The 14,339-nt window shown below is 39.7% G+C and overlaps 2 protein-coding genes across 2 annotated transcripts in view; both read left to right on the forward strand.

Annotated features, from left to right (window-relative positions):
- Nucleotides 1-14,339, forward strand: part of LOC105202687 (neuropeptide SIFamide receptor) — a 56,105-nt gene that overhangs the window by 27,744 nt on the left and 14,022 nt on the right. Inside the window, exon 2 of the mRNA XM_011171307.3 lies at nucleotides 7,610-7,709. Coding sequence (XP_011169609.1) covers nucleotides 7,610-7,709 — 100 coding nt within the window. The remainder of the gene's footprint in view (nucleotides 1-7,609; nucleotides 7,710-14,339) is intronic.
- Nucleotides 11,265-13,786, forward strand: LOC105202686. Its single transcript, XM_011171306.3, has 2 exons — nucleotides 11,265-11,930; nucleotides 13,236-13,786. Exons 1-2 carry the CDS (start codon nucleotides 11,280-11,282, stop codon nucleotides 13,476-13,478), a joined length of 894 nt encoding a protein of 297 aa, XP_011169608.2. The 5' UTR covers nucleotides 11,265-11,279; the 3' UTR covers nucleotides 13,479-13,786.

Consider the following 14,339-nt stretch of genomic DNA (forward strand, 5'->3'; position numbering starts at 1 on the left):
GTGCGATGCCGCCGCGGAAGCGAAACTGCGAAATTCGCACAATGGGAAACCGTGCAGACGTCAACGCTGATTCATCGCGCGCGACATCGCACCCTGCACTTTTCTCTCATTCCTCTGCCACCCCCGATAGGAAGAGTCCCGATCTGTCCGAGAACATGCTGCGGTCCACGGCACTGTCAGCGCGTATCCGAGCCGGTACGGCGCGCTCTTATCTTCGGCGCTCTCTGGCAACATCACGGGCTTCACGATTACCTCTTCACGCAGTCTCACGACCGACGAGGTATCGTAACAGCCTCTTGTAATGTAGGCATCAATATTTGAGAAATATATTAAAATTGTGTCGTAGCATCCCTGTGTTTTGTCGAACCGAGAGACCCGTGGTATATAGCAAATTTTTATTACCTATGTAATTATTACCATTTTTTATTTTGTAGATTGTTCAAATAAGAAACGCATCAATTTTTTTGACGTCTTTTTTGTATTTTAAAAGTCCTTTGTTGCCACAAAAAAAAGAAATTTTGGAAAACAGCAATTTTTTAATGATTAAAATAATTAAAATATTGGGCTTAATATTTTCATAAATAAGAGAGAAAATTCAAGAAAAAGATACATATTTCCAAAAAGTTTTGTTTTCCAAGAAGATCGAGTAACATAAAATTTTTTAATAAAGAGAACCGTAGATTTTTAATAATTCCAAATCTGAGTCTTCTTAGATTTATAGTTGCCACTAACGTAAAAATTATTTATTTGAAAAGATAATTATTATTGGTTCTACTAAGAAATAGAGTTAAATCGAAATGTAATTATGACGCGTTTGTGTGTTTTTAGTAAGTTTCACTTTCAATAAGTCCGAAATTTAACAGCTTCTTCTCGATGAAGAAGAAAGATTTCGAAAGCCGTCTTTCGTCTTTCCGACGACCCTGGTCTTAACTTAATCTACGATCTGGCCCTTAACCTAAGTTGGCCCGGTTCCAATCTAAAAACCGTGAAGTAAAATTCACCGACGAGTTGGTAAAAAGTATTAACTTGACATTTTCATTCACAGTCGTGATTTATATCTTCAATATGGTTCTCTCCGAGATATTTAGCGCGCTCTGAAAAAAATCAATGTAGAAAAATTTACAAGTGCCTCTCAATAGAGACGTGTTCTCTCTCTTGTCTCTGCTAGAAATGTTTTTATGGCACATGTGCGATAACCCATTGTACAATAATAATCGAGTCGCAATGAGACGTGGACGTACTCGAGGAGTACCAAAGGACGTCCAAAAGGACTGTAATTCATTTTTAGTTAATCGATAGTCTTGCCATTTAGCACGCCCCGTCCCTGCAACTAGATCGCGTTATGGTAACGCTACACCTCTGGGCCAGCTAAAAAGCTGCTAAAAACAGTAGGCTGCTCTTCCCGTTCTCGCCAAGTCGCTAGCGTACTTTAGTGTGCGGTGTGAGTCGTGCGGGTCACACAATCATGCATTCATGCCGTCGCTCGGTGCGTAGATTGTAACTCGCTAGCGGCTTATCCAATCGAGCGTAGACGGTGAAAGTAATATGGAGAGACGGCATTGCACGCGTATGTACATACGCTCGTGCCCGAACAAGGTGATTGCAAAAATTTGACATTTAAAATCGCGAACGTGACTTTGCGATAATTCGCTGCCGATCGATCAGCCGGACCTTGTTTCCAACGGTGGACAATTAAAAGCGATGATTTTTTATTCCCTTTCTTTGAATCCCAGGCGGCCGTCGGGAAAAAGTATCGTTAATACGCGTTTTGACATTAACTCGGCTCCCATCACTTTAGAATGCGATCGTTTTTCGTACCGCGCAATAGACTTCGGTTGCGGCGACGGTCATAAAAAGGGTCCACTCGCAAAGGACAGTGCGTACTAAAAAGGTTCGATAGGAGACGTCCCGCCGTTAAGTTATGATTTTGATGGGCAAACTTGATAGGGGCTATTCGAAATGATGAGTTTGATAAAGCTACAAATTGTCTTTATTTTATAACAATAGTTCTATTATGCAGCCTTGGTTCAAGATGTGCGCTTACGTTTACCTTCTCAACGTTCCTCGCATGCCGTTTCAAGCGGTGCTACTGTATTGAAGATAAGAATTTTGTGAAAAAAAAAGAATTGACTTGTAACTCCATCAAAACAATGGAATAAAACATTTTGGCTTATAAAAAGGCCGGATCCGGCAAGAGAAATGGGCCAAGGCCGTTTTGCCTCAATTTTGCATCGTGATATAATATCCATGACTTACTACTGTAAAACAGAAATGACAGCCATGAGTAGAAAATTATATATTATTATTGATAGCTAGACGAATAGCAAAAATGCAAATAAATGAGTCTAGTGAGACGCTTGGCTGCAATTATGACCAATAAGTCGTGCGTTTTCAAGTTCGTCGACACACGGGCAGTCGATTTAAATCACGAAAAGCGGCATTACCGCTGAGCCTTATCAGCGCCCTTGTCTCTCCGTTGAGAAATATCCCGCCGTTAAAGAATATAAATAAAAATAATACACGCGCTCGAATCGCTTTCCACGAAGTTGGCCGAACGTTTATCATCATTATCAATCGTTGTTGCGCGTTGCATTGGAGTTATGAAACTGGTTCTACGTGCGTTAGCCTTTGTAAAGTGGCGCAATCGACATTTCTTTCGCCGTGGAAACAGAAGGAAAAAATACTAAGCCGCGGGACGATTATGTAATTACATACCTAACGGACGACCAATAAACGGCTCTATGTAGTACGAGGCTATTTTTTCCATCTCGTCATAAGTTATTCACGCCGACCTGTCAGCCATCCTATAAAAGAAATCTAATGTTCCGCAGCTCCTCTCCAAATATACATTGTCCGCTACCGTTATCCGCGGAACGTCGCGTAACTTTTCCTGACAGTAAAAGACTGAAGCGATAAGTACCAAAGCGACAAGTTCTAAAGCGAAGAAACAAAGACATTGGATTTCAACTCGACGCGGCGCGTCACGTTTATCCCGAAACGGTCCGGAAACTTACGTGTCCCCGGGCACAAGTCACGTACGCGATCGCGCGTTATTCAGCGAAAAACTTTCTGAATGTCCCATCGGAAGCGGCCGGTCGAAGTGTCCGAATGTAAGGGTGCTCCCTTTCTCCCGAAAGAGTAGTCAATTTAGCGAAAGTTTTCCTCGCGCGACGCGCAATCCAACTTCCGTCATATCCGTGATGCGCGTACGTACTAGCGCGACAATGACCGTGATATTTTCGTCGGCGAAGGTCCTCGCGGAAATCATATAACCGGAAGTTACAACTCGAGTCAAGAATAGACGAATCAAACGGAACTGGCATTCCGCGAAAGCGAATTTTCGAGCTATGGAACAGAGGATCGAATTGCCGAATTGGATTCGAACTTTTCGAGGTCTCTCTTTACTTTCGTTCCGTATTGCCAATCCTATCATCTTTTTACGCGGGAGAATAGACTCGCGATAATTTCATTTAAACTCTCACATGTATACTTCGCGGGAATCTTTACGAGAATCGCGATATTATATTTGATTCAACGTTATGAAAAAAAGCGCTTTATGCGTCCGAGAGTTAATTCCTACTGTAGAAGAAAGAATGCAGGACCTTCATTAAATGGTGAATGTGGAGAGAAAAATTCACTTTATACATTCGCACGCACTTTGTAATTTATAAAAGTTTACGATCTACGGGCATCGAATGAAAATCTTACGAGTAAATCTCTGAAGGTGCCTGCACGCAGAAAAAATTCAATTTTATCGCTAAAAAAAGTCGCAATTACTTGATTTACTTTTTTTTCTTTCAGCAAATAATAGTTATAACTTTAACAATAAATATTTTTGTAATAATTATCTTAAAATATATACTCTTTACAAATTAAAAAAAAAAAAATTATTATATACTCAAGAAAAGAATATATACTCTTTTGAAAAAAAATATAAAATTTTTTTCAAATTAAAGTTAAGATAATAAGCAAATCAAATATTTGTTTCAACTTAATATCCTTGATTGAAGTATGGCATTATCAGGATATAGATATATTTTGAATAAATTTGATGCTGATGATAGATGTATGAACTTATAAAATATTTGAAATAAGTGTTTACTTAATTCAAGTAGTTTACTATACGTACATATCTTTTTTGTGTACGCAGAAATTTGTTTCAAGTAAATGACGAGTACATTCTAAGATCATCAAGACAATACTTTTTGTAAAGATAATTATAATTTAAGGTATATGTATCAATCCCTACAAAGTAAATAAAATTTGGAAATATGTTAATATTAACAAATCAAATAAAGTACATATGAAAACTGTATGAATAAGATTATATTTTATTTAATAATATATATTTTTATAGTTTTATTTATTTTATTTATTATTAAAATTAAATTATTTTTTATAATTTAAAAAACAATCTCAATTTTTTTGCGTAAATACTTTAAGTTTTCAAGATGATTTATACAAATTATTGTGTTTTATTGTGATCGTTTGTTTACTTATTTTGTAAGTAAATAAATAAATTTCGTTTATTTTACAAAACTTATTCCTGCATTACAACAAAATTTTACATAAATTATTTTAAATATTTAAAGTACTTGAATAAAAAATTTAGATTTTGCCATTATTTAATTATTAATTATATTCTACTTCTTATTAAAATAATTTTTTATCCAGATAAAAAAAAATCACTATTAAACTTTTTCTACTACTTTCAAATGCAATATAAAACAATTTGTAATTTTTTCATAATTTTCTTAATGGCTTGAGAAATGTCTTAAACAGCCTTAAAAGAAGAAAATTAAAACTGAGTAATCGCTTTTTTTAGCGTGAGAATGAATATTTCTCTGCGTGCGTTTTCCGAGCGTTAACGTTATATCCCCTCCTCATTACTCCGTGTGCATTTTCGCATTGTTCATTATCTCCCGCGAGTGCATTAATGCAACGAGATAGTCGGACTCGCTTTATTGAGAAATTATGTATTCGACGGAATAAATAATTATCGGCTTAACGGCCGCGATCTGCGGCGCGCACGGGAGGTTCCCTTTTACGCGACCTCGTGCGTGCACCATTCACTTCGCGCACAATACGCCACGGTCGAGAACCGTATCCGTCGCTCAGCCTGAACGTGTCGTCGCACGATTAGGACACAAGCGGAACATCGATCAAATTCGATAAACGGGCGTATCGACGTCCCCTAATACCTCAGCTCTCAACAAACGCTTCAGCGTTGCAGCTTGTGCCCGACGATCGCACGTTGCTATTCATTAGCGGGCGGCGTGCGCCATGTATCGAAAGCGTGAATCGTTTTGTCCTATTCCGCTCTATTCCATAATCCATTAGAATTTGCGACACGGCTTTGCAAAATCGCATACCGAGAGAAAAATTTCCTAAATTTTAATTAATAAAAATTTAGTCGAATAGCACTAATAAAATATTTACTTGGAGTACATAAATATTTACTCTACAAGAAAAAATAATACTCGCATTAAATAGTGGTCTTTGTACCAAATAAATATATATTTATATTTAGTAAATATTTTATTAGTATTATTCAAATAATAATAATAAATATTTATTAAATTTGATAATTTTTTTCTCTCAGTGCAGCAGCGCAAGAAAGAATGATGCTTTTTGTTAAAGTATCTAAAAGAATTTACCTAAATAGAGGCCTAAAAATAATTTTTTTGTTAAACTACCAAAATAATTATGGAAATTTTTTGCATCATCACCATCCGTAATTACTTTGACGGCTCAATAAAATTAAATTAGGATCTAGCTAATGTTTCGGATACTTCAGCAAACTCGTTCTTTTCGGGTACACTTCGTACTGCCAACTGACGGCAATCACGGAACGATTCGAGAGATCAGGTTGGAGTCGCGAAAATCGAGACTAACTCGTTCGCGTTTCGCGTTTGTATCTCGACGCGATGTTACACGGTAGGCGCTCGATATTTATGAGCGTCCTTTCCTTTGATGGAACCTATCTAAGCCCCCTTCCCTGTCACACTTGTGTAGTCCTATTATTCTGAGAACTCGATAAACTTTCCCATCGATCATATTATACTACCAAATGCTTTCAATATTGTATTATGTGTGAGATAATTATTTACCGTACCATCAATCGCGGTGAATGATGGATGGCTCTAGTTGAAAATTCCCTTGTTTCAAGCTCCCTGCATTTTCGGCCATGGGATTAATTACTCTCTTCTTGAAAAGGAATATAATAGTTGTTGCGCGCGTATAGAAAAGTGACGGGCAATAAAATTGATACGCGCTTACGTTGCCTGCTTTTTTTTCTCGAAAATAGGTCACTCGGACTCATAATGTTGCGACTACCTACGCGATGTCACCACCGTTTGGATGTTATTCCGTACGAAAAATAACACGAGACTTCTGGAAAATAATTTTACTTGCGTTACTACGGGAATAAATAAAGCAAGCGTGAATTTTTCGCGCGTTTACGGAACCGAGACGCTGACTCACGCAATCAAGTGTGCTAATTAATTTCAAGTATAAATAATATCTTTCTTGTGCTTCACTATTCGTATCAGCAACCTCAGCAAGATTGCCCTCAGATAATGCTTTTTAATACATTTCCATCCACTGTAGTATAGGAACGTTCAGTGAGTCCTAAATTAATTCGTGGCTCGCTAATTAATTCGTGTAATTGCAATTGAAAATTGCGAATAGAATCCTTACTTTTCGAAGCGACCAATTCTTCCAAAAGATTGTATATTACATGAGAACTCGATAAAGATGCTTAAGTATGTGCAGGACATTTTTCAAAACATTAAGAAAATTATTTAAAAAATGACAAAATTATAAGAAATAAAGTTGTTTTATATGACGTTTGAAAGTAGTAGAAAAAATTTGAAGGCGATTTTCTGGATAAAAAATTATTTCAATAAGAAGTAGACAACGTGCTCCAATAAAAATATAATTAATAATAAAATAATGAAAAAAATCTAAATTATTTTATTTAAATACTTAAAATATTCAAGATAATTTATGTAAAGTTTCATTGCGATGGAGAGATCAGTTCTATAAAATAAATAAAATTTATTTAATTATTTATAAAATAATTAAGACAACCACAATAAAACTTTGTATAAATCATCTTGAATATTCAAAGTACTTACGCAAAAAATTGAGATTTTTCTTAATGTGGTAAAAAATAATTTAATTTTTAATAACAAATAGAATAAATAAATTAAAAAAATATATTATTAAGTAAAAATTTAATATTTACACAACTTTCATACGCATACAGTTTATTTGAAGTGTTAATATCAAAGACATTTCCAAATTCTATTTACTTTGCAGAGACTGTATAATGTCCGATACACGCTTAAGCAAGCTCGCGACCTTCGCAAACTACTCGCGTTCCTTTTGGTTTGTCTCTATAATGCGGTACAATTAGTATCCTTGTCGAGTGCCCTTAGACTTAGCGTTTCCGTTCCTCGCTGTTACGCCGAGAAAGTTCAGCCTTCGTAAGTCGGCCGCTACCGCAGTAGCCCCTAAAAAGCCCTTCGACCGCCACTCGCCGTGGCGACCGCCCGAAGTTCCTCGAGTGATACTCGAAACGATAAATTACGGACTTGTGTTTCAGCGTGGATCCTGGGATGGTTCATGTGCAAAGCGGTCGCTTATATACAGGGCGTCTCCGTGGTGGCCTCCATCTACAGTCTGGTCGCGGTCTCCCTGGACAGGTATGTGCTACTCGTCCGCTTTTTATATTTACAAAGGAATGATGCGTGGATGTAGCGCAGCATAGGATACTTTTCAATATACATCTACTCTACGCGACCACGCGTAGACCGAGTGACATATGCTAATTTCAAACCGTTTACGCCGATCATTTATCTCTAAAATAACATTGAAAGTTGTCTTAAGCTTATGAATAGAAAAAAAATAGCCACATACACCGTTGTAACGCTGTTACCGGAATGAACTAATTAAATCACAAGTTATTAAAGCACAAACCGGATAAATTAAAAGCGGGAAATGACGCGTAATTATCTCTCGAAACAGCTGGCAAGATATTGATATACTGTTGCGTTATTTTATACCGACTTTCCGTAAGGTTACTGAAAATGTATAATATAGATATACACAAATCTGTTCTCTACGTCTAAATCTTTCTGATGAAATCTAACGCTTTCCTTGCGGCAGCCCCGTAACGGGTTCCACCGTGACATATTTATTTCTCATCAGCAATGCAATGCGCTCACGGACAATAATTATAGACTGCGGTGTAACGCACGTATTATCGACATGTATCCATTATGTGTATCGATCGTGGTAATGCGCGCACGTTAGACTGTGCCCACCCTCGAAATTTATCATGTAATATATAATGCGATATTAATAGGGAGAACAATGCGCGTTTCAGCGTATCGTGTAATATATCGTAACACGTACCGCATTATTGGCATTATTGTCATTATACGTGAAGGTGCTTTATTAACTGTCGCTAGCGCATAGTTTTCACATCGAACTCATTCCGCATGAAAATCACACGCGTTTGCATAAATTGACTTTTATATGCAAACGATACACGCGCGGCTCCTTACGCGACACTTCCGTTTTATGCGAGGATAAAATATAGTATTCGTATCTCATTCATGGCACAAATTATTACTATCCATTCGCACGATGCGTCATAAAGATGCACCTGCTCGATTGAATGGTTCTCGTGCTTCGAGAGGCCGGAGTTTAAAGGCTCTAACGTACAATGTAAAAAGTTATCTCTCAGTCAAATAACGAAAAAAGTCGGAAGAATCATCGAAAAAAAAAATTGTATTCTTAACTTGAGAATCTCTTTTAAAACAGATATCAAGAAGATTTTCTAAATTTCAAAACAAGTTTTTCTAAAGATAAATGGATAAATTAAGGCTAAATTAGTAGCAGGTGTACTTAATTTCGATACAAAATATACAAATAAATTTTTTAATAGGATTGACTCTTGTAAATTAAATATAAAAGAAAATGTAATTCTAAAATATTAAATTTCTTTAACTTTTATAATTAATGGAGCACACTGTTTTTTGCGATTACGAAGGTTGAAAACAACCAGTAAGAATTATAAATACCGATCTTTGAAATATACATATGTAGGACGATTAGATTAGCTCTTCGAGTGACACGTTTTATCACACCGTCTCATTCATTTAAATATCATGCTATTTTGAACACCAAACACGCTACCCTGCATTGGCAAGTTAAATTAAAACGATTAATTGTTCCAAATATCAAATGAAACAGAGTCTGCATAAATGTAATTGTGTCCAAAAATTCGTTAGAAAGAATACATTCTTTTTTAATAATATTCTAGAAAAGAATATATTCTTATTTATTAAGAACAAGTACATAATTATAAATTATATAATTCTCTTATTTTGAAACAATTTTTTTGGTGATAGGCTGGAGAAGTAAAACTTATTAAGATGTATTTGAATTTTTTGGGGAAGAACAACCTGCCATAAATTTCACATTAGAAGACAAGGAATGAGACTTCCATTGTGAATCCGAGAAATGGCTTTATAGGGTCTTCGGAGGCGATCGATCTTCCGTGAATCGCTCGGCGAGAAAGGGACCGTGCCAAACTTGGGGAATTGTCTTTTCGTCCACCACGTGCGCAAATATATTTTACCGTTCTTGTCACGCGCGATCGACGCGCTGTAGCCAAGAAGGCTGAAAATATATCTTCCGCCTGACCCGCCTGTACGCCTTACCGACGAGATACGGCAGGGAAAACCCCGTGAACCTGCGCCCGAGACAGACAGAAATCCGAGGGGACGTCGCGCGTCGACTAAACCTCGCATCAAACTTGCAGTGTCATTGCTGCAGTTCTCCTCCCGCGAACAACAATGCGAAATCCTAAATTACACGAGCGCGTTTGGTCTGGCGAAATAAATTTCGCGGATGAGAGAGAGGAAACATTCCATTTGCGAGAGCAGCGTTATTCTCACTGGCCCCTTATTGAAACTTTCAATAAGTCGAATAAAAGGAGCGGAGCTTCGACGCTGAAAATTTAGCGGGATCTTATTTTCGTTACGATCTCTCGCAGAAATGTACGCGCATTCGTATTGATAGATATTATCGCATCTAAAAGGCGCACACACGCGCGTGCATGCAAGGTTCTCTCGCTACGGATGATTAACTCTATCTTCAGCTTTAACTGCTATCGGAATCGATGCGAGATTGAAGAGAACGATTTCGATGTTATTCGTGATTTATCTAGGACATTAACAGCCGATGTTTGATAAATAAACATACATTCGGCTTTCGTGTAGTCGTTTCGCGCCCACATGCACAACCCACTCGAGGAGACACGGCGAAGACCGACTACGAGTGACTTGATTCGATCCATGATATTTGATAGCACTTGTTACCGTTTCACGACGCTCGTAATCCGAGTCATAAGATCGCGCTACGTTATCCAATCCAGTATTAATTTACGCAATACCTTTCATTGATAAAACTTGGATTTCGTGCTCCGGGGAACCTCCGGGGACTCTCACCGAGACTACACTGGATTTGCCGCTCCGTACGCGCATATGTGTGGTATATAGTATGTGGTGTCGTGCGGATTAAATTGCTCTTTCCCTAATTTCAGTCTCTCGTTTCGCGAATGACGGAAACTATTCTAATCTCCGTGATTGCCCCGATCGTCGCGCCGAACTTTCCAACCACATATTTCAAGCGCGAAGGGAATAAATAACTTGATTCGGAAAGAATAATAACTGGGTGGATTGCGAAATTCGATCGGAGCTCGCGTCATGTCGCTCGATCAAAGTTTCAATCGATGAATAAATACCGAGAGTAGTCTGCATATTTATTCGTGACAATTGATACCAAGTACGTACGTTTGTATATTTATACCGCATACAAAACAAATATTAGCTAAGTGTCCTAGAAATGATATTTTGAGTTACCAAAAAGACACTTTAAGTTTTATAAAATATTGTGTATAAAGGTATAGTAAATTTGACAACAGGAGCGTAATATACGACTTCTGAAGCATAATTATCTAAGAAACTGCATCAAAATACAAATTTCATGTAATTACTGAACAAAGTACTGGCACACGGCCATCCTATTAATATCTTGGTCTTGGTGCGCGATTGTCTTGCGAAACGTTTCCACGGGAGAAAGAAATTTTAAAATACAGCACTCGGCTGACATCTAACTATAGTTCTCCAATTAATATCCGTAAGAATTGCGTCGCGACTTCCCGCAAAAGTTTCAACAAATAGATTTCTCGGGTCCTTACAAAAATGCCTGAATGCAGGAAACGGAGCTCGTTGCTAAGCTCCATTTCGGGACTTGACGTTGTAAACGCCCTCGAAGACGTATCTGCATTGACGTTTGAAAAAGTAGAAGTAGACCGTGAAGAAGGTCGCGGGTTTAGACCTTGGCTGCGTCTTTATGAAACGAATTTGCATTCGGTGGCGGACATCAGTCGCGATTTTTCTCCCGTACGCATGAGTATCCCGCACTTACCCTGCAACATTCACGTACACTCACGGACACACACGCGCAATCCATGCCGTTGCACGTGTCGTCGTGTCAGGTATCGGCTGGTGTACCTGACGGCCGGTTACCTTACAATACCGAGTGTCTTAACCCAATTCTCGCGATCGACGCGAGGGGTTGCAAGCGCATTATTGGCGAACCGGTGGGACGATCAGACCAGTATCGCGGAGACGATTGGCTCACGCGACCACCCCACCATGCCCAGAGATCGGCTGACTCAACTGACCGGCGTATATCGTCATACAGATACCTCGGGTCACGTGATGAAATTTATGGCGATTTTTAAAAATCCCGCGCGGTATATAAGGCTCCCGAGTCACCGAAACAACCATAAGTTCACTTACTTCCGAGAAGTAACGAGCAATCCTCAACCAATCAACATGTTCAAGTTGGTAAGCGAAAACGATTTATCTAATTGCAACCTTACTGTTTTTTTTTTACAAGTTACTACTATATTCTCTCTATATTTTTCTTCAATTACAACTACTGTAAGACGTTCAAACAAAACGGACGATCGTTCCCGCTTGTTTGTCGACCATAGAGTTTCTGTCAACTCAACGTATCGACTGACTGTACGACTGATCGATGGAAACGCAAATACCATAAAGAACACGCGTCACGGATACAATGGGACCACTGATCGATTTTCCGAAACGTAAATTTTCCGCAACAGTATTTCCGCCGACTGGTTTTACGGAGACGATGATCGCGAGCACGTTTCGCACGTTAGGTCCGTTCGCCGATCCGCAAAAGGGATCGTTAAGACACCGAAGAGATGCACACGCTAAAAGATGTTGCCGCTTCAGCGCGGGGCGCGCCGTTATCTTCCAGCTCCGAGCCGAGATTTCCTTTTCGCCGGCTCGGAATAACGCGTCTCTGTACATCCCGAGTAAACAGTGCCTCTAATGCACCGTGCCGCGCCGCGCCGCGAGGACTCCTCTCGTCGTCACTCTCGCGCCTCCCGTGATCGATAAAGAGACGGGCGGCTATCCCACGGTGTGCATATATGCAAACACGAGAGAAAAAAAAAGATTCCCGGCCTCTCCCCGCCTAGGCTTTCGCGTTTGCTGTGACCTTTCCGCTTTGGCATGCGAGCGCATACACGATACGACATAACGACGACGATAACCACGACGAATCTGCCCTTACGCCGTTCACCAGCCTCGCGGCACAATGGCATCCGACCTCTCTGGTCAGCGGAAATCTACGCGAACGAAATCACTGAACCATGCACATTGTTACTCAGCTGCGGTGGTGCCGCCGCCGTCAAAGCGGAATGCAGCTCGCGCGTTGTACATTTTTTTTTTTTTTTTTAATGTAGTCCCACTGATCGACCTCGTGTTCTTTCTCGATTTCTTGCGAAACGATCACACGGATCGCCCTTCTTCGTTTTTAATCGACTGACCAAACTGGTGCAATCTAACTTATCTCACTCTACTCGTCAATGATCATGACGATAAGAATAATTTGCTTGCAAATGTTTGAATATTCACTATATAAAGAGCTGTAATTCTTGGTATTTTTAATTATCTTCATTGCCTACTTCCTCGCGGCAAACTTTCAACGGAACACAGAAACCGGGACATCAACGACGTTACGCGAGCTCGTCGTAGAATAACTTTCGGACGGACTAAAGAAACTGTTCAGGAGAACGGTATACGGACTTCTCTAAATCCATCTTACAATCTTCTTCATAGGCTGTCTTCGCTGCCGTCCTGGCTGTCGCCTTTGCCGCCCCCGGTGGTCTCACCGGCGTTGCCGTCAATCTCGACCACGGCGGTCCAATCCTTGCCCCGCGAGTCTTGGCTGCTGCCCCGGTGGTCTCCGCGCACGTGATTGCCCAGCCCATTGCTCCCATTGTCCACAGCCCTCCTGTCGTCACCAAGACCGTTTTGACCGGACACGGTATCGGACTCGGCGGTCTCGCTCTGCATGGTTAGACTAGGAACACCAGCGTAAACTCACCACCACCACCACCACCGCCACCACCACCGACGACGCGGCTCTAGAAGAAAAAATAATACACGTCCCCTACTTCTTCGTAAATCGACCTCGTAATGCGAAGGAAAGATCATAATTTGAAAACGACAAATTTTGCACGCAGTCGTTTTACCATCTTCGATTTCGGCGCTTCAACATGTATCGCCGTTCTCCACGTGTGAGAACCATCAGGCCTATCATCGACTGAGGGAGAGCGGCATCTAAAAAAGATCCAAACACACTGGCGCTGGATTGATCAACCCCCCCCTCTTTCATATTTGTTTTTGTACTTTATCGACAAAATTTTCGGGCTCTCACCTAAGTCATTCCGCCATCATGTCTTGTACCCTATCCTCATCTCTATGAAATTTTAATAAAATTTTAATTTTAAATTCAACGAGAGTCTTATTTACTCGCGCAACTCCGAATCCTAGAGATATAGCTCGCTCTATAAAAAAAAGAAAGGAAAATAACGTTGCTATAAAGATAATATCCTTGCTGGCCCTGCGAAAAGATTTTTATGCCTTCCGTTCGCCGTTCTGCGTCTGCCGACGTTAGCCGACCTTATCCACAATATTTCCATGCTAGTAGCAATTTTATTGAACGCACGTACATTGCTAAGGGCGCAATAAACCGGAGCGCGCGTAAACGTATTTTTTTGTTCTTCCAATACAGATAGATATATCGGCATCTTGTTCACACACAAATGCGTACGTACAGTTATACGCGTGATTTGCAACCAATACAGAGTTAGTCTGCGTTACGGACATTTCTACGAATTATTCTCGAAATGATTTTTCCTTTATCCTCCGTCCTTCGAA

This window comes from Solenopsis invicta, chromosome 12 (assembly GCF_016802725.1).
Source record: "Solenopsis invicta isolate M01_SB chromosome 12, UNIL_Sinv_3.0, whole genome shotgun sequence".
NCBI lineage: Eukaryota > Metazoa > Arthropoda > Insecta > Hymenoptera > Formicidae > Solenopsis > Solenopsis invicta.